Source organism: Poecilia reticulata, chromosome 2 (genome assembly GCF_904066995.2).
Source record: "Poecilia reticulata chromosome 2, P_reticulata-male-v2, whole genome shotgun sequence".
Classification (NCBI taxonomy): Eukaryota; Metazoa; Chordata; class Actinopteri; order Cyprinodontiformes; family Poeciliidae; genus Poecilia; species Poecilia reticulata.
In genome coordinates this window covers 33,089,100-33,109,622 of record NC_088831.1, presented here as the reverse complement: position 1 = coordinate 33,109,622, position 20,523 = coordinate 33,089,100, and the positions used below count along the sequence as shown (strand labels likewise).

Here is a 20,523-nt window from a genome sequence, read left to right as displayed (position 1 = left end):
ATTCCGGTGAGCAGCTTCACGAACAGGAAAGCTGTAGTTGAGTCAACAGGGATCCTGGGGATTACAATGATAATCTAAGTACAGACAGGGGACACCTGTGCCCCCGAAAAATAGGCGGAGGATTATGGAGCCACACTGTGCTAATAAGCGGGGGTCAGCTTCCTTCGGATGGAAAAGAGTTGGAGTAGAGCTCATTTCTCCTTTCAGTTTATGCCTGAGAGCAGTCACTATGACTACGACAGGCCATTACTCATGTGTTTCTTATGGCGCGGTTGTACTTTTCTTATGTATGTGAGCTCCATGGATATATAAGAACAGCTATGCTGTCTTGGAGACTTTTTTGTTATACCATGCAGCACAAACTTTATCTGTTGCATAATTGAAAGAGTTGTCAATGAAGCAAGCAATTTGAAAGAACAGTATGGTATGGTAATCACTCATTTCCGGAGTATTGAGTAACTTGTTAATATTTGCCGTGACAAATTATTATACTGATGTAATCTGAGGTTTTGTTGTGGTGCCACGCATTCATTTGAAATGATTAGGCTCAAAGGAAAAGAAGAGGTGATAAAACCAGAATCAAACCAGATTGGGATGCTGCTTTGGAACTGAAAAGCATGTTTGTTAAGCTAGCTTAAAAAAAACTAAAAAAACTTTTGGCTCTTTTCTTGTTTGCTGTCAGGGCTGAGAAACCAGTTTTGATGGCTTGGATCACAAAATTCTGCACATTTAATGGGAATAGTTTTGGTTGTGTTCCATAAGTGGGAACAGTAGAAAGGAGCAGAACATGAGTATTTATCTAACTCAACAGCTCATCTCCGGTAAGGCCATTATGATGGAAAACAGAGTGGGGGCTTTGAGATGTTGAACTGCACACTCGAACCAGACTGTTGTTGTTTTTACCTAACAAAACCATGAAATAAGTTGAAACTCTGGACCTTGAGACATAGCAGAATAATGTTGTCTTTATAATTCTGTCTACCAATCAAGTAATTATCTTTAGTTGCATTGTTCCATTGGGGATCGGTTTGTGTACATCTCACTCTTTTGCCTTTTCGTACCTCTGTCTCATGCCCCTAAAGGCACCATTTTACACTTAAATGTTCGCGTATCAGTTTAATTCTCTTGATAGTTTGTGATTTAGTGACTTACTAATTAGTGATAATTTGTCACATAACTTTAAAGACTTCTGACTCTGCCCACACTAAATAGTTTTCTTCTACATGACTTGAAAGCATGCAAGTCATTTGTTTTTGGAAGTCCTTGGTGACATGTTTAAAGGTCTCTCCTGAGCTGCAGCTGGGGCCATATTGCTTTTTCAATATTTGGTCTAGAGTTATTTTTTGATCTAACAAGCTCTTCCATCTTTTCTGGCACAAAGGGGTCTGTTTGAACATCTTGCCATGTAAAACACTTTATTGATGGGTCCACCACCATCAAAGAGGATTTCTTCTTGCTTTGTCTACATGGTTTGTATCTTTTCACGCTGTTGCTAGCTGAATTTGGCCCTTCATGTGGGCTATGTGTTTGCCTTTCTAGCCAGCTGTACGCACCAACATGCGTAGACCTCATGGAAAGTAATGCTTTTTGAACCGTCTATTTTTGCTACTTTTATGACAGCAGCTGGCTAATGAGAGGATTAGTAAACATTATTTTCTACTTGGTTTTGAAATTAAGACTTTGTGGGTTAAAATCAAGATAAGTCATAGGCATAGCTGAAAAATACCCTCCAGGCTATATGCAGGTCTATTTTTGTCATAACTTGTGTACCAATTGCTAACCTTTTAAACTAATTGACCCATTTTGTGAAAACAAGCCCATCTGTTAGTGGGACAAAACATGTAGGAATACAAATGCTATAGTTGCAGTGCTATATGTTGCTTCTCTCTAAAGCTTGCTGCGCAATCGTGTCTTACCGGTTTTTAACATGAGGACATGTTGCAGACCTATTTCCAGAAGTCTGCAGTTCATATTCATGTTCATATTCAAAAGAAGTGTCCAGACTTGTTACTGGAAACTGTTGCAGCATATTCCACATTTATTGGGACCAGTTCTTCATTGACTTTTAACGTTTTTTTTTTTTTTTCTTCTTACCCCACGTACTATTGCCTTCTCTGTGTGTTAATGTGATAAACTTGGGGCCTAGCCTTGTTTTCCTTAATTTGGAAATTGGGTAAATTTAGGCATGCATTTGTTTTCTTGAAACCATTTTGTGTCTTACATGCCTTCCATGAATAGCAGGGGTTTGCATACACTAACTGCACGCCTTTCAGGATATTAAAGATTTTTTTTGCAGGTCTAGACAATTTCAAAGTTTTTCTTTTAGATTATATTAGTGCAATAAAATAATTTCTATTTAAACACTTTTACACTTTCTTTTTACACTGAGTAAAAAAAAAAAAGTAAATCGCACTTTGTGAATATCTGTCAACATTTTTTCTGTAGCACTACCAAAGTATTAAATTGCAGTTGGGAAATATGTATATGTTGGCATTAACTCATTGAACAGTCATACTTTAATTAGTGTACTTAAAGTAGGGCTATAGTGATGCAATAATCTCACGATACGATACACGATATTCTGCTCACAATACTATATATATTGCGATATTCAGCAAACGATACAATTCAATACACTTTTGTGATTTTCTGAAAGATTTTAGAGGGACAGAGGGATTTTGGTGACATTTTGTGACTGTTATAGAATTGGACTGAATTAATTTAACTGAAAACTGATTAAAAGCACCAACTACACAATACCTGGTTCTGGTTGGACATGGACACAGACTTAAAGTCGACAGCTGGACAAAATGAATCAAAGAAGTGGTGAGAAAACATGTTTCTTTTAATTGAAACAGTACAAACTGTAGCTTACAGTTTGTAAGCTACTTACTTTATTTACTTGTAAAGTAAATAAAGTGCACCAAGTACCCTGCTCTGAATAGTTTGATACCTTTTTAACCTTGACACTTAACATCTGAAGGAATTACTCCAAGCCTGATGACCGAATCACTCTCCTGACGAAGCAAGCAGTGAGTGAGCAAGGTGACAGTTGGATGTTACGATACTTGCGGATGAATATCGATTTTTTTCTAGGAAAGAAAATATCGATATATATCGCAAAATTGATATTATTACACAGCCCTAACTTAAAGTGTGATTAACAATAATTTAACGGTAAATTTGATCGATGTGCTAATCGGCCAAATTTAGGTGATTCAGCCTGCATTTTTCTGGGTGGTCTGCCATCAGGTGTTCATAAAAAGCTACTTCTTAAGAGCCCTTCGCTGCTCTACTCCCTCCCCTTATTAATAACAGAGACATGGGTGGTGTGATTGTAGACATGGGGGTAACCCAACCTGAGTAAGCTGAGTGGCTGTCACTGCTCGTTAGCACTGAGCTGAAATGAAAGCTGGTACAAATGGTTCTTTGCTTTAGTTGGAGACTAACCAAGCATGAAGCCCACAGCTCAACCCACTCAAAGTGAATCGACAAATCACCCAGAAGCCAGGGCCAACACTTCACGTGGAGAGCACCCAAATAAAAAGATAGGGAAAACAATGAAGGAAACTGCAAATTAAAGTGATCCAAATAACAGAAAGTGATATATTTACTAATAAATTAGCAATATAAACAAAATATAATGGAGGCAAACTTTAGCTATTGATGCAACTGAATGCTTAGCTGTATAAAACTGTTATCATATGCATTTTTAAGAGTCAGTAATGTTTATTTAACACAAACATTGAAATGGGTGCACCGCAAACTCTAGATGCTGACTTGAAAGGTCAATCCCCAGGGATGAAACCACAAGGGACCATCAGCAAACTTTGCCCTGATGGCCTAAAAACCATAGAGGAAGAGAAGGTTCTTGTGGGACTTGTCCATTTAAGGTCCTTAATTTTGGTCCTACAATTAATGGAGAACCAGTGCAAGGATGCCAAAACTGTAGTGATGTTGACCTGTTTATTTACAAGTTGTAATTCTGGCAGCTGGACTTTGAACCTTCATAAATAGTTCTAAAATAATACAGTGGTACAGACGGGGTTGAAGCAAAAACATAATTTATTATACTGAGTGAAGACTTGGGCACCTGCACTCCGAGTTTAGAAAAATTTATTTAACAATGTTTCAATTTCTAATTGACTCAAGCTATATAAATTCATCAAAAACTTGTTTTCTGAGGATCAAGGAGTTTTGATCATCAGAAATCTTGTTATGTTGTAATATTGAGCTGTTGAATAATCACATCAATCACATTGGCAAGGGCATTGATCAAAGTCCCTGTTTGTTTTTGACTAAAGACAATGATCATTTAAACCACTTCTTGATTTCTACCTGCTAGTTTATGAAGGTAAAGTAGAAGTGGATGTCATCGGCATAGAGATAGTGGAATAACAGATAACATTAGAGCATTCGATAATTTGTTCCAGTGGAACAAGACAAAGTGAAGGAAAAGGCCCTAGGCCAGAGCCCTGAGGAATACCATAAATCATGGCTGTTTTTTCTGATGTGGCCTGATTTTACAGAGACTAAAAGATCTGGTAGTTAGATATAGTTATGAAAACACTATCAGACAAAGTATAGACCTTTATCATTAATTATTTATGACATTTATGTTACTTTCTGCTATGGTTTCAAGATGCAAGAACTCATACAACTCCGTTCAGTTGTACGAGTTCATTTTGTGGGTGTAGAGTTGTTCATGTTAAAGCAAGCAGCTTGAATCTATTAACATACAACCAAAAAGATAGTGGAATGCATAATGGACCTAATGGAATAATTGATTACCTCAGAACTCTCCAAAGCATTTTATGTCATGAACATAATGTGGAATACTGTTTAGTCTTTTTATCTTCCCTTCAGCTGTTGCTAAGATGCAACGACAGACTAATCCTTATTCCTCCTTAGCAGCTCTATGCATTTAATTTCCTTTTCAAATGCACCTTTTCATAAGGTGGTAAAGATCAATTACGCTGCCACTTCATAAATACAAAGCAGAGAAATAAAACATTACAGCTTCACAAATCTGAAAAGCAAATTGGGGCTCAGACTTTTCCTTTAGGGTCCAACTTCATCTTTGTGTTCCCTCTGTTAAACGGGCCTGATCTGAGGGTATTCCTAATCCGTTTTCTCTGTAAAATGATCCAGAACAAGAAATAAACTAAGCAGCATTTATTCGCTTTTTCTCTTAGCAATGGAAAAGTTTCTTAAAAATACAGTTTGTGCTGGAGGTGGTTCAAGCAGGAGTTAAATTTCTTTAAGCTTTTCTGATCCACATGAGGGTTGTGTTTGAGGAAGCGTGAGTCTGTGAAGCTGCAGAGGTGTTCTTGCTGGAAGCAGATCTTAATAACGTTAAGACGTTACGCAACAGTTATTTTTAGTAGCTGTTCAGCAAGTACTTGTTGCATTGGATTTGTTTAAAAAAAGTTATCTTTAGTAACACTGACAAAGCATAACTTCTGTATGAAATGCATTCAAAGATTAAGACTTAGTGTTCATAATCATCATAGTGATTAGTGTAAAATATGATGCTCTTTCTCTCAGGTAATAGGCAGAATAATAAGGGGAGATCTACCCCTCCATTTTGCATCACTATTATATTCATCTCATTAGCAAGAGATGTTATTTTCTTTTGTTTGACATTCTTCTCTTTTGCCTTTAGCTCAAGTCAAATGGCTTCTTTAAAGGACAGGAAAATATAATTTTAAATACTACCATTTTAAGAAGAGGAAGGTCTGTTTCAGTTAAGTATAGAAAGGGGAACTGTTTTTATTTAGGAATGTGTGGCAAAGTGTTGCTAACTACAAAAAATATTTAAGAATAGATTAATAATATTTAAACTGTTTCTATATCAGAACATACTACATTGCATTTCCCCGCCTAAGGAACTGGTCTAGAATTTGAGGAGCAAAACATTATCTCACTCTGCTCTGCACAGCAGTTCTTCCATCCATGGACAGCTCGGTACCATGACCCGAGTAGCCTGCCAGGTGTTGTAATAAAAGTTAAGGTGTACATCATTTTGTTTCCGTCAGTTCAGGCAATACATGTACAGCTTTGCTCCATTTGACTGTTTTAGGAAAAACGATCTGTTATTGTTTGGGTTGGACTAATTCTCATATATACCAACTTTGAGACCAATAAACTATCCTTAAATTGTAGCAATCACAGATGTGATGTTCCGTAAACAACAGAAAATGTAACTTTGTGCTGCAGTCTAATTCTACTCAAAATAAGCCAAATAGGCAGAGGACCGAGGGCTTCAGAACAATCAACATGACAACAAACGTATTCCAAACTAGAAATTAAAAAGGCTTTTTTCCAATTTAACTGTTGATTTGAGTTGATTTTGGTGTTATTCTCAAACATAGTGCCTGGTCATTGCAGTTTGGAGATGGTTCTTGATTCCTGGTTTCATATCCGGTGTTTTTACTTGTGTTTAGCTGTTTTAGTTGTACTTTTCTAAACTCCACTATCACAATTCAACACCTTTTGTGAATTAGTTTAGCAATTCTTTGTTTTTAATGCACTCCGTAAAACCCACATTGCATTCTTGAGTTACAGCTTGTGGATGCTGGAAATACATTTGATATAAACATTTTAAAACATGAGTCTGTCTTTAAGCTCGGGTAACAAACTTTTCATTCAGCCTCTATAATTAATTAATTGAGGTAATTAACTGTGATCTTTTTCTCACTTCCAGAACTCAATGAATCTTCCTCCAGACAAGGCTCGACTGCTGCGACAATACGATAATGAGAAGAAATGGGAACTAATCTGCGATCAGGTGAATGTCTCTTCTCAGTATCATACAATGTGGCTTCTGTATGACTCAAACTGAGTGACGCATTCGTAACAAAAGTTATGAAAAGATTGAATATTGTCCTGATGTGTGTCAGGATGACGGTTCCATGCTCCGCTATCCTGCCTTCACCCTACAAGCCCCTCCTAATGCGCACAGATTGCCTTAACTTTCTTGGTCAAGTGGGTTAAGTGGCCCAGCAGGGAGCAGAGCTCAGTTAGCCAGTTAAAAACTCCCAGCCTGTTATTGGAGTCAGTGCTGCATGTAGAAAATAACAGAGTGCACATGTTGAGCAGTGAGCTGCGGTCTGACGGCAGCCACTGCGCCAGAGTTTTTCTGCCTCCTCGAGCAGCCAAGAAAGGCATAGACTAGATCACAACCATGTCGAGAGCTGGTGACCCTGAAGAGAATCGGGCCGCTGACCAGCAAAGATTCCCCCAGCATGTGTGGCAAACCTTTCAGAAACCTTTCAGGCTGAAAGTGAAGCTGGTTATAGGCCTTTTCAGATTGCCAGCGAAGGAGTTTCTAAATAATTACCTCGCAAGGATGGATAATGGCTTGTTGAAATTCACCCTTATAAGTTAGAAGGCCGTCGCTTGTTGCTAAGCTGATTTTTGTAGGTCGGCTACTTGATGTTTTGTCCCCCTCGCTTTCACTACCAACCTATATCTGTAACAGCTTACACAGCTCGGAGCAAGATGTATTCTGTGTCCATAGTTACAGTGAATCCTTTAGAGTAACCATGCAACCGTGACAAAAGGTAGACCCTTTCTGTCCACCAATCTCCCTTTAGGCTGAAGTTTTAAGCTGTTGCTGTAAGTATGAGGAGTTTTTTTCTTAATAAAAACTGTTTGAAAAAAAAAAAAATCACAGAGCAGACAACAGCCAGATCCTGTTACTGTGACCTTTTTTCTGCTAACAAGGCATTTTCCAGACAGTTTCATCCATCTGCAGTCACACCATGTTCTTGAAAACATCCAAAGGTTTTAACTACAATGTGTAAACAACTGCTTCACTTCTTTTACTTGAACAGACTCTACAGATTCTTTGAAAAAAAAACAAACTGTTTTTATTTTCAACCTGTTGCCCAGACAGCCTTACTCATATAGGCTCCTAGGAACCATGTGAGTTGAAGGTTGGTTTGCGTTACTCACATTTTATTTTACGTTTGGACTACAGTCCACTTTGTATTTTCGCAGAGTTGCTGGGTACCAGAGTGAGTTGTCTCGTCTGTCTGTTGCTGTCTTCTGAGAGAGACACTCTTTCCTGTCTTTGCTGTCATCTTGTATTTCCTGTTTTTCTGGAAGAGACTCTCTGGCTCTAACAAATGTAGTGATGCTGATCTCATCTTACTATCTGTGTACTGCAGGTAGTCATGGGAGATTTTCTATTACAAACTCTGTCATGTTTGCATGTAAACCTGTGTAGTTGCATTTTTTTTTTTTTTTTGGACATCCATGAGTCAAATCAAGGATACATGTTTGTCTAAATGGGTGGTACACTCTGAGTAAATACTTGGAGTTGGACTTTTTCAGTTGTTAGTTATTTTCCTTAAATAACTGAAATACTTTTCTTATAGATCTGTACTATTTGGTGCAGTTAAAATTTGCATTCAGGTATTTTCCCAAATTTCAAAGCTCTTAAGTTGTAGGGGAAAAAAATATGGGGGTTCTTCTTTTAGCCAGTTGCCCATGCAAGTCCTATTAACAGGAGGAGGGAGACATTGCCGTATTACTCATTGCTCCATACAACCAGGAAAAACTGACTTTCTCTGGTTACTCATTAAAATACTTTATACCGCAGGACCAGTATGAATGTTGTGGTTTTGAATCTGTACCCGTCTTAAAAACTTGGTGTGCCTCGACAATGTTGAATGGCTCATGTGTGGAGTGTAGCCCATGTTTCTACATTGAATTGGCAAATGTTTTGGCCACACTGTTTTTCTTTTTAGGTTATTAGGCACAACTTTTTAGAAATAATTTTATGACGTTTTAATTGCTAAAAGATTCACCATAAAACCAGTGGAAAAAAAACAAATGGTGGAAACATTAACATTTGAGTGTAATTTGACATCATCACCACAATGCCAAATTATTCCCTCCGAATGCAACGTATTTGCTCACCCAACCAACCCTCGCTTTGGGTTTTTTGAGTGTGTGGACTGGATGCACAGTCATCCTTGAGCTGATTAGCACATGTGTGATTTCCTAACGGACTTAGTTTCTTAAAGGGCACATGTAGTCGAAACACTCTTTGGCATCTTCATCTGAGATGTATTCAAAAGTATAAAAGAAGAAATAAAATGACTTACTCTGGATTTTTCTCCAACATGAGGGAAAAAAATAAAATGGAAACATAGAATATTGCAGACACAATCCATCTTATTCCCTCTTCATTTATCACCGTCTGTTTATACATCTGTGTCTCATAACGTAACAAGCTCAGAACAATATGTAATCAGGATTTAATTGTCTTTGTTTTGGAATAAGCTGCAGTGTGTCTCTTTGACTGTGCTGCTGCCTCGCTGTTCTCTGGCTTGTACAACTCAAGCACAGGGGCCAAAATTGTGTTTGCAAACACTAACCAGAACTAATTGCTCAGTCTGCCTCGAGGAATATGTCTTTCTTCTTCTTCTTCTTTTTTTTTTTTTTTAAAAACAATTTAGCCATACTTGTTGAAGTTTCACCATTGATAAACTGCTGTGTTGCTGTTCTCAGTCTGAAACAAATACAATTTCCCGCTCAACACACTGATCCAAATCCTAGACTAATCTCCTGTTTTTATATTTAGAGCACAATGGTGCGGGCTTAAAACCTGGTGGTTGGTTCAACTTGGGTTATTGTACATCTACAGTGAAATAGTTTTTCACAGCAAAGCCCCATGATCTCCTGGGATTTGTTTTTGTAATTGTTTTTGTTGAATCCACGAGGTATTAAAAAATCCTCCTCCCCTTAAAGGGATAGCTAAGTATTTTTAAGGTTACGTTAATAGGTTAAAGGCATGTAACACTTTACCCGTTATAAATAACTCTTTTGGTGTCATTAGTAAAAATCCACATTAGTTGTGTACATCTCTGTGTACTTTAAACTGGGTAAAAATCTTGACAGAAAACAGCATCTTTCTGTGACTGATTTTATTTCAGTCACAGAAAGTGAAACGAGTCATATGAGGGTTTGTCATGTCTGCAGCCGCTTATGAATGGAGGAACTGTTTTATTTTCCTTCTTGAAGTGGAAGATAATCTAAAGTTCCCATCTGTGGATGGCTGCTCACTGTGAGTTAAAGTTTCCTTTGTGCTGAGAACAAATAAGGATGTGCATGTACTTTGTTTACTTTGTGATTTAGATGTGTGTGACCATCTAAATCATTGACCTCACAAAAAATCTAGATGTGTGTTCTGGAGTCCTTTTTTCATTATTTCTGCCCCATCTTTTTCCCTTCATTCTCTCTAATCTCATGTTCATTTCTCCTTTTGACAGGAGCGATTCCAAGTGAAGAACCCGCCTCACACTTATCTCCAGAAGCTAAGGAGCTATCTAGACCCTGCAGTGACGCGAAAGGTGAGTGTTCAGCCCAACATGCTTTCCTGTTCTGGTAGCCTGGCAGCTTTCAAACCCCTCCCAGCCCCAAGTCTCCTGACCTTCTTACTTTTGTTCAGGATATCCCCACAGCTGAGGGAAGATTGCACTGAAGAGTTCCCTGGGAGACAGCTCGGGAACTCAAGTTGCAAAACACTGCAGATTAGTGAGAAAGCAGACAGTTGTTTATCGGGAACGCCCTGGTTGGAGAAACCTCTGGCCAGTGTTTAATAGTGCAGCTCTGTGGTAAAGAATGAGCAGGGGAAAGACAGACATATTCCTGCATTGACAATTCCTGGCAGCTTTGCAGGCTCCTGAAAGAAATAATCAGGAGTTTCTTATCTACATGATAAAAATGCCTTTAAGTCGCCTTAGCAGCCACGTTTGGATGTGTTGCTTGGCTGCATGAGAGGGAGAAAGTTGGAAGCTAGGGAGGAGCTTCATGTGGACAAGTATCAGCCAAACTTCTCTTGTTTGCCAAAATGAAGTCTTTTTGTCTTTGGATGTGCAAGCTGTAGCGAGAAACGCCAGGATTATTAAGCAACAAACTCTGCCAAAACGAGAATAAATCGCTGAATAATTCAATCTGAAGCTGCTGTGGCTAAAAGTTTTAGCCACAATGACAGGACTGGGGCGGCATGACCGAACTAAAGCAAGCTAAAACTGTGATTATGGTTGTAAAAACAGAGAAACGGCTGAGTTTTTATGAGGCTGTTTTGAAAGCTTCTCTGACGTGGGAAATTTTGGAGTCTTCACAAAAAATTACAAACAGGAAAAAAACATTATGACAACACATAATTGATAACATATGAGCAAGAAAATGTAAGTTTCCTTTTCAGTAAGCAGGTGAAAGCTACCCTTGTAATTTTTGTAATTTTTTAATGCAGATGAGTTGAGGCCTACAGTCCTGTGGGTTGGCATATCGACTGCCTGAGGAGTCATGTATTTAGAGAATCTGATAAAGAAAAGAAGTGACAGCAGAGAGTTTCAGGCATAATAGACCTATCAATGTCTAGGTTAAATCATTGTATCTTCTGCAACAACAAGTTTAGTGTGAGAAGATTTAGACTGAAGATGCACTGAACAGAGTGTGGGGCAAATTTCTGAGCTCCTATTTTGTGAATTGCTGGCGTGTCAAAATCAATTTTAATTTAATTTGATTTCTTGAAAATAAAGCAAACAGCACCAGTGAATTTAATGTTAAACAATGTCGAAACAATGTTTTACTGTAATTTTAGAACAGAGATTGAAGGATTACATAGTGTTGATGTGTTAAATTGCCTTTGGCATCTAATGGTAATACGTTTGGTTAGCATTACAAAAACAACAGTAAGTCATAAGAGTTTCGAATCACTATATTTCTGAATCCAGCCTGTTTTTTGCCCGACAGAAGTTGAAACCTCAAAAGAATGAAATGGAGGGACTTTGCCCTACCCCGTTCTGTCTTCCTGATATCTATATTGTTTCTTTTGTAATGTTTTTGGGCTTTGGAAATATAAGTTTTAGCTTTTGCTCAGTATACTCAGCCCACTCTTTAGATGATCAGTCTTCTTATCAGAAGTAATATTTGAATCTATATTTGGAAATCAAGGTCCTAGAATCTGACAAAAGACAGGCAAGCTGAAGGTCACTTTTAGGTCAGCCTGGGCTTATTCAAAGAGTCCTCCATAACATGATGCACTGATCCAGTAATTTATGCAAAAGGAGCCCCAAAAATGTTTTGAGTGCAGATACAGTACGGTAAATGGTCATAATGTACTTTTCAGTAGAACATTTGGGTCTTATTACAGTACATGTTTTGAGTAGGTTTAACTGTAAACTAAGCAAGAGTTGGAATAGGTACATAATCTGTTTATCCTTCAAGTATTTTCCAGCATGCCAAATGTTTCCTTGTCAGAGGAAGTGACCATGTTGAAACCTTTCTAAGTGTAAATATTCTGCATTGCCATTGAAGATCAATCATATGAGCTGATCTACCTTCCCCGCATTCCCCCCCACCCCCTATTTAGAGTTGATCAGCTTTAATAAAATATGTCCCAAGAAGATGTCACTTCAGTTCTCTTCTGCCTTGTTTTCAGCTCTGGTGGCCTCACGTTTGTCGTGTAAAATTAGCCTGACATGAGACTGGCGCCTTTTCTTTGCCTCAATTGAAAGCTTGAAGTGGACAGACACACAGGAACAAGATGAAAGACTGAAGCGAGTGCAGCAACAGGGAAGGAGGGAAGGAGAGGTGCTGAATTAAAGAGCGCTTATTGAGGGAAGGGGCAAAGAGATGGACGGACGACAGCAGAGACAAAAAAAACTAAGCACAAGAGGGCACGGAGGAAGAGAGAGTTATGGGCTTCTTTCTGCATTCCTGCTCCATCCCCCTTTTCTTCCAACTCAAACAATTGCCACTTTGTGCCACTGTGAGAGAGCTGGAGGTCATTGCCTCTGCTTTCCATAGGCAGGCTCCCGTGCATTCCTCCGAGCAGCTCCCAGCCAATCGGCAGCCAAGGAGGAAGAGCCTCAGTCTAGCTAGTCCCCAAGAATGCATCAGTCGTTGATTTGCTTCCAGAACAACCCCTCCTGTGCTAACACCTCCCCAAACCTCAGTTTTTCACTTTCCCCTCCTTTACATTCTCCCTGCTGTCTCCTCTTCATCTCCCCCCCCCCCCCCCCCCCTTTTCCTCTCAGCCTCTCTCTCCCACTGTCTCTTCCTGCTCTCTCTGTGATGCAGCTGGTAGCACTTAAAGTTGTGGGGGTTTGGTGGGGAGCTGAGAGAGCCTGCGCAGTACCCCGAAATGTGTTCTCTGCTTTCCATATCCTTTTTTTTCTTTTTTGAAGTACTCCTCCCCAATAATAAAAAAAAACAAAAAAAAAAAAAACGATTCTCTGTTTCTCATCTCCTCAAACGTACACCGCCCTGGACCAGAGTCGTCCACTGGAGAGAATCAGCTGTGGGAACAGCTCTCTTCTCTGTGGATGTTAATAATAGGCTGACACAAGCCTGAGCTCTGCTTCCTCCCAGATATAAACGCATCATGGAAAGAAACTGGGAGGGTTTGTCTCGTCTCTTCTTTTCTGTCCACACTTTTATAGCACCGCTTCAACCTTCTCCAGGTTTTACAGAGTGTTTTACAATGTGTTGATCCTTCACCCGTTCACACAAGTGTTCTTTTCTTATCCAAGTCTCCGGTCTAATCTGAAATTAATACAAGGCAGGAGTGGAGGATTGGACCACTGATGATTTTAAGACAGCCAGGGCTCCTGTTTGTTCTGGAAAACTCAGGGAAATTTTGGAATTTGGTAGAAGTATTTTCTAGTTCAAAGCAAGAGGAGAAGAAATTCATCCGTCAACTGATGGATTCATTACTCCTCAGTTGATCCAAATCACCTCTTGTCTATTTTTTTGTAGTGCAAATATTTTAGTACACTTGAAATAAGACAAAGTAACTTTTCAGCAACATGTGGGAGCTTGTTTTAATAAAAAAAAATCCTTTATATTGTTGAAAAAGTACTTCACTTATAAGACACTTTTCCCATGTTATAAATGAAATAGTCTGCCATTTTTCAACAACGTTGAGGAATTTTTGACTTAAGCCAAGCTCCTGTATCTGGCTGAAAAGTTATTTGTAAGTTAGTTTTGTCTTCAAGTGTACAAAGATATTTGAACAGAAAACTAGATTAAAAAAACAACTAAGATTTGGTGCTTTTACCGCTTATTTTATCCTATCCTGAACTAAACGTATAACCCTAAACCATAGTATTTTACAATTTTCCTGTTTCTCCTGTCAGATCGTCTAAAATGTGACAAACCTATAAAAACATGGCTACCTGTAAAAATAACAGCTCACAATGTAACATTTTGTTTATCAAAGTTCAGTTGGCTTTTCTTCTGTATTATGAAGAGGTTTCAATCTGTCTCATGTGGGGATTTTCCTCTCCTCATTACGTTACAGCCCATTTGATCGCCACGGGTCATTCGCTCAGTTTGTTTTGTTCTTGTGGTTGTGTAACAGACTAAACGGCCTCTTGTCTACAGTTTTGCAGATAGCTATTGAGTCAGAATGGGGGAGAAAAAGGACATAGTAATCCTCCGCTCATATTCATTTTTGTTTTGGTTTGTTTTTTGTCTCGATCAGGAGCTGAGTCTCACCTTTGCGTGGTCTTCAGGTTTTTATAGCAGCTGTAGCCTGAGTAACAAACACAAGAATCTCTGTTTATGTAGCTGGTGGGTGTTGAAGCTATTTAAAGACACAATCTACTGCCCTTAGACAAGATTGGGCTTATTGTAGTTGAACTAGCACTATTTAATAGACTTACACTAGCAAGGTGTGTTTTGACACTTGATTATTACGAAAGAAATGACCACAGTGAAACATGGTGATGGCAGCATCATGCTTTGGGATAAATTTTATTTGATCCCAAAGCATGATTTTTCTTGAAAATATTTTCTCCGCTGTTTGTCCCATGAGAGCATCAATACATATCAATAAATTGGAAAATCTGATTGAAACTGAATGTAAAGGTGCCTTGACAAATTTAGTATTTTAAATTGTACACGATATGTAAGAAGTGTTTATCATGGTGTGGTGTCAGAAAAGCTTTTTTTTTTTTTTTTTTCTTTGCAGGGTTGACTTTAGTTGAGAATTTGAATGGATAAGCTATAAAATTGAGGTAAAAAGAAGTAAAACAAGGGAACTGTAGCTTTTTTCCAGTGAGTCAGCTCTTCATCTTTAATAGCCTAGTTAATAGCTACTTTTCTGTTGAGGAACGACTCAGCCCCTATTTTTTATCCTCCGATTTTATAATCAGTACGTGCTGAACTCCCTCCTCACTCTCACTTCAGAATGTCTATATTTGTGTTTGTCTGACCTTTCTTTTTAGAAAAATATTTCCCCCTCAGCCAAAAAACGTTCCCTGATCTATGTTCCTACCACATGTTGATTTATTAGGGTATGATGAAATCTAACCTCCCCCCAATTTTATTTTCCTTCCTCAGAAATTCAGACGGAGGGTACAAGAGTCCACCCAAGTCCTGAGAGAACTGGAAATTTCGTTGCGGACCAATCATATAGGGTGAGTCACGGACTGTGCTGAAGCTTGTGTAGTATAAACGCGTCTTGTGTTTGATTATGTTCGATTTAAGGGGGGAAAGTCTGGCATTCCAGACACCAGGAGATGCAGACGTCGATGCTAAACCCAGCCTCCCCCTCCCTTGTATCATTCCTATCTGTGCTGTGACCTAATATTACACCGAAAACCATGTGGCGGCGAAGAAAAGATGAATCGCAGGATTGTTTCGGAGCAGCTGACACATGAGCAGCCTCTGGAAGGAAAACACATTTTTTCTTCGCTGGAGTTTGGCCGCGCCACTGTAGCATTTCAGTCCATGATTCTGATGATGAGATATTAATGTGGATATTGCTACACAGACGACGATGATTTCACAATAGATGAAACACTGGTGCGTTCATGTGCTATGTTAGGTATTCTGAGATAACAAGTCTAAACCTGTGCAGATTTAGAGCTGTACAGTCAGCCTGGAGCACAGATCAATATCTCAGAGTCTCAGTGTTTTTTCATGCTTTAGATCACACATCTGCGTCTCCATGGGCTGTGATGAGTGCGTTACTAATGAGGCCTAATGCATGCTGGGATATGTTAGATCCAAATTCCAATTATAGTTGTAAAGAAATGCTGCTTTACAGACATAAGGGATGTCTGCGTCTTGTGTTTTTTAATAGTGTTGGTCCTAAAAAAAAAAAGTCTGGAACTTAATGCAAAGTTTTTCCAGGTATAGATGAGTTTGAAAGGAGAAAACATGAATGTTGAAAAATATGTACATATGTACATTTCAGATTTTTTTCCCTTCCTTGTATTGTTTGTTTCCTCTTTTTTCCTTTCATTTGTTTTTTCTCTTTTTCAGGTCTCATTTTATACTTTGAAATGAAAGACTATTGACTCTGAAAAGCTCAGCTTGGAAAAATCTGAATTTTTTTTTTTTTACATAAAAAATAGCAGGAATCCTGTAACCTGTGGGAAAACGGGGAATGTATGTCCTTAGCAACCACATATATGAGCATTACCAAGACAAACACTACCAGAACAGAAAGTAAACCTTTAAATGCAGCTTATAGCAGAGCTCTTAAATCTTTTCTCAGATCAAAATTTTTTTTCTCACTACAATCATATCTCTCACAATGTGTTAGTCATTTTACTCGGGAAGAAACATGATTGACTCTGAAGATTACATTTCTAGAAAAAAGAAATGACACACACTTCTAATTTTAAGATTTTACACATAAGAGACATTACTAAGTTTTAAATCTAACCTGAAACATAAAAACTCACACAACAGATGCTATGCTGTCAGTACTCATTAAGCAAAAAAGTTATTCAAAAATTATAAAAATCTCAGTGTGAAAAACCAAAATAAACCCTTGCTTTCATTGGTACAAAAAGCCTATGATTAACTGATTATCAGGATTATAAGTGTGACCACTTCTATGAAAGCTGGATTTTTTTGCAGCAGCTTGTTCTGGAGTCTACTGGTCAACACAATGTCAGGGCAGAAAGACATCAGCAATTACGTCGAACAAGCCATTGTTTCTTCGCATTGATCAGTGAAAGGCTATAAATCCACTTCCAAATTCTTCAAACTTCATCATTGGTAAATGAAAAATAATTTTCACAAGTGGGAAACATTGAGACTGTTTGTGGCCTTTCCCAACAGTGAAGGCCACCAGCGAAAGCAAGGTTAGACTATGTAACTCTCGGATATTACAAAACCCCCAAGAGTTGCGTTTTACACAATGTGTGCTTCAGCTTTTAAATTCTTGACAGTAAAATTGGAAAAAGATCTTATAAGTTCGGTTTCTTTGAATGAGACAGGAGAAGTAAGTCTCCAGAAGGTTTGCAGAATTGTCTCTGAATAAATCACAAGAGAGGGACTTAGATATGCTTTGGGCAGATGAGACCAAAGAAGAGATGTTTGGTCATAATGCACAGCACAATGTGTTTGGCAGTGACCAAAAGCGTACTGAGCTCAGTGGTGAAGGATTCATAATTTACACTCGCTTCACAGCCTTGTGACCTGTGCAGCTTGCACTCACAGAGTCGACCTTGATCTTTTCTGGATTCCAGAGTGTTTAAGTATCAAATTGGAGGCTATTTGTTGATCTCAAACACAGCAGCAAATTTTCAACAAAATGTCCTGGAAAACATGGTACAATGGCTCTTTAATCAGTCAACATGATTGAAATGCTGAGAGAGTGCCTTTAGAAAGCATTGGAGAAACTATAATTTGAGCAGATATCATTCTTTTGTGTTGACGTTGGAACTAGACGAGTTTGTTGGATTTTAGTTACTCTTAGCTGTAGCTGTCATTGAATCCTGCTTCTGGTGAATCACTGGGTTTACTGATTTTTTCCATTTTGGCTTCATGCTTGCTTAATAAATATTGCAAGTTTGGAATCTGTCCTTTGTTTTTGTAGACTTGTAATTAGGCTTAAGTAAATGTATACCCTGGTAAAGACCAGATGAGCATTTTAAGTAGGTGGTAGCAGCAGATCTTGAAGGATGCAGCTAAGAGAGCATTTGGTGGCCAAAGACTATTGAAACAGCAAAACACTCTTCAGTCTAAACTGTCTTCTAAACCCTCTGTTTTTCTCTTTTCCTCCCTCCCACACACGTATATATTCTTCAATTTGTCAGTTTCACCCACACTCTAAGATTATCTCATGTGTCTGACAGCAGCGGCTCTTGCACTCCTACAGACTGTTTACACACCGATTCTGCTCTTTAAACCAAAACATGACTCCAGCCGCAGACGATGCCCGTGTTGCAAAGCAGCTGAACCACTGTTTAGAGGGATGAACTCTTTTAAAGATGCTGTGTTGAAAAACGAGATTACATGAAGTCAGTCTCTGTTAGACAAATGAGGAGCTAACCATGGAGGCGGGGGAGGGACATGGAGAGGTCAGGAGCTGCCGATTGAAACGGAGCAACAATGTCACCCACTGACACAGTGAATAATTGCTGCTTCTTTTCAGAGGTGAAACGGAAAGTTTGATCAATCATGCTGCGCATAATGGGCGGATTGTCCCTGAGCGTGCTCTGCTGACGCCGACCCTGGCTCCACGCCTGCCTGCCTGTGTCCGACATGTTGCACTGTGGTCACCAACATGTGGAGAATGGGAGAGTTGTCAACATCTTGTGGTAATGACCACCATATGGGCAACGAAGCCACTCTGTCAGTCTGTTTTAAGACGACGGCCGTGCCTGGCACCGGTTTACCGGACTCTTGTACTAGATTGTCAAGCTCCATGCAGTCACACCACATGGGGGGCCAATCAAGACGCAGCCACATAATCTTTAAAGAGTCTTAATGAATGTGACATCAGTCAAAAGCCTTTGTGGTTACAAGAAATAAAGATGTGACACTTCTGTCCAATTAGCTTTATGTTTGCATTACATTTCATTGGGATTTACTTTGACAGACTAACAGAAAGCAATGCATAATTTTGAAGGGAAATAAAAATGATACACAGTTGTGAAAAACAAACCAAAAAAAAAAAAAAAAAAAATTAAAATCTGAAAAGTGTGGCATGTATTTGTAACCAGCCCCTCTAAAGCCCCTTTCGCACTGCAAGGCCCACCGCAGAACGGCACGGCACGGGTTCAAAGTAGGGCTGACCGTTTTTGCATTAGAACTTCCGACCCGGTTCCACCCGGCTCCTTGGAACCACAAGAGGTGTGGTTCCAATCGGGCCGGCTAAGCGGGGCTGCTTTGAATTCAGCAGCTGATTGGTTTAGAGTCAGCCGTTGGTTGTTTTGCAGTCAGCCGTTGATCGGTTCTAGCTGGCTCTCACTAAACTGTTTTCACTGTATTTTGTGACAAGTGCTCTTTTTAATATTTTTATTATTATTTTTAATTTGCAATGTATTCCTCCCAATATTCTGCTGTTACCTGGTCCCATGATGAGGTAATTTTTTTTCTTCTGCTTACTTGCTGATGAACGAGTACAGAATGAACTAGAGCGGTCAACGAGGAAAGAGAAAGTTTTCCGCCGCATCTCTGAGGAAGTGGCTTTGGTTGGCTACATCGGAACCATTGTTTAGTTTAAAAAATAATGACGTCAGGTACAGCTTCGATGCCAGGCTCAGTTATATGCAAACACATCAGGGCTGCAGTACGGGTGGAACTGGACCGAAGCGTGCCGTTCCGTTCCGGGCCTTGCAGTGCGAAAGGGGCTTAAGTCAATACTTTATAGAACCACCGTCGATGTCGTAACAGCTGCAAGTCTTTTGGGCTTAAATTGAGGCTAGCTCAGTTATGATGCACACTTTGTGAATGTCTCTGTTTGAATAAATTCTTGCATGTGGGATTCATCTACTGCTCTGGAAGACTGGATGCTTATTTGTAATTGTTTATTTTAAAAAATTTTTATGAATTCTAGGCAACTAAATAGGTAACATAACATTTGAAAAAGCTGCATATGAACAAATCAGTGATTTGGTTTCTGAAAGTTTTTTAAATACATTAAAAGAAAGAACTCACATTTTCATTCTTGGAACTCAAGTATATAATTTGATAAACTTTTTTAATGTGTTTATTTTCTTTCATGCTTTAAAGCTCTTAAGAACTCATACAAAATCAGAAAACCAGAACAAGGCCTGATTAGAAAGTCTCCAGAATAGAAGAAACTCAAAAGGGTTTTACAAGAAAACACAAAAGCTTTTAATTCCCAGCAGTGTTGTTTTGTTTCACTTTCCTGTAATTGTACAAGCATATCTGTCTTGCACTTTTATTTCTGTAAATGTCCATTCAAATTTAACTGATGGCCACAACAGTTTATTAGCAAATTTATGTTACAATAAACTTCTATATTTGTTTGTTTTTCAGGTGGGTGAGGGAGTTCTTAAATGAAGAGAACAAAGGCTTGGACGTGCTGGTGGAGTACCTTTCATTCGCGCAGTACGCTGTCACGTAAGTCCCTGCATGCATCCTCTGTGGGCAACAGTGTTTCAGAGGAACCAGCACAACGCTGCTATTCTACAGATGCTGATGCCTCTCCACTCAGCGCCAGCTCCACCATCTCTGCTGTCAGAAACACTGAGTCACTCGCTGACCGTCGCTGACAGATTGTGTATTATA

At 39.0% G+C, this 20,523-nt stretch overlaps 1 protein-coding gene across 10 annotated transcripts in view; it reads left to right on the top strand.

Annotated features, from left to right (window-relative positions):
• fmnl2a (formin-like 2a) overlaps nt 1-20,523 on the top strand; it is a 59,243-nt gene that overhangs the window by 12,410 nt on the left and 26,310 nt on the right. For all 10 annotated transcript variants that reach the window (XM_081604017.1, XM_081604019.1, XM_081604022.1 and 7 more), the window contains exons 2-5: nt 6,707-6,790; nt 10,284-10,364; nt 15,367-15,443; nt 20,272-20,355. In XM_081604017.1, coding sequence (XP_081460143.1) covers nt 6,707-6,790; nt 10,284-10,364; nt 15,367-15,443; nt 20,272-20,355 — 326 coding nt within the window. The remainder of the gene's footprint in view (nt 1-6,706; nt 6,791-10,283; nt 10,365-15,366; nt 15,444-20,271; nt 20,356-20,523) is intronic.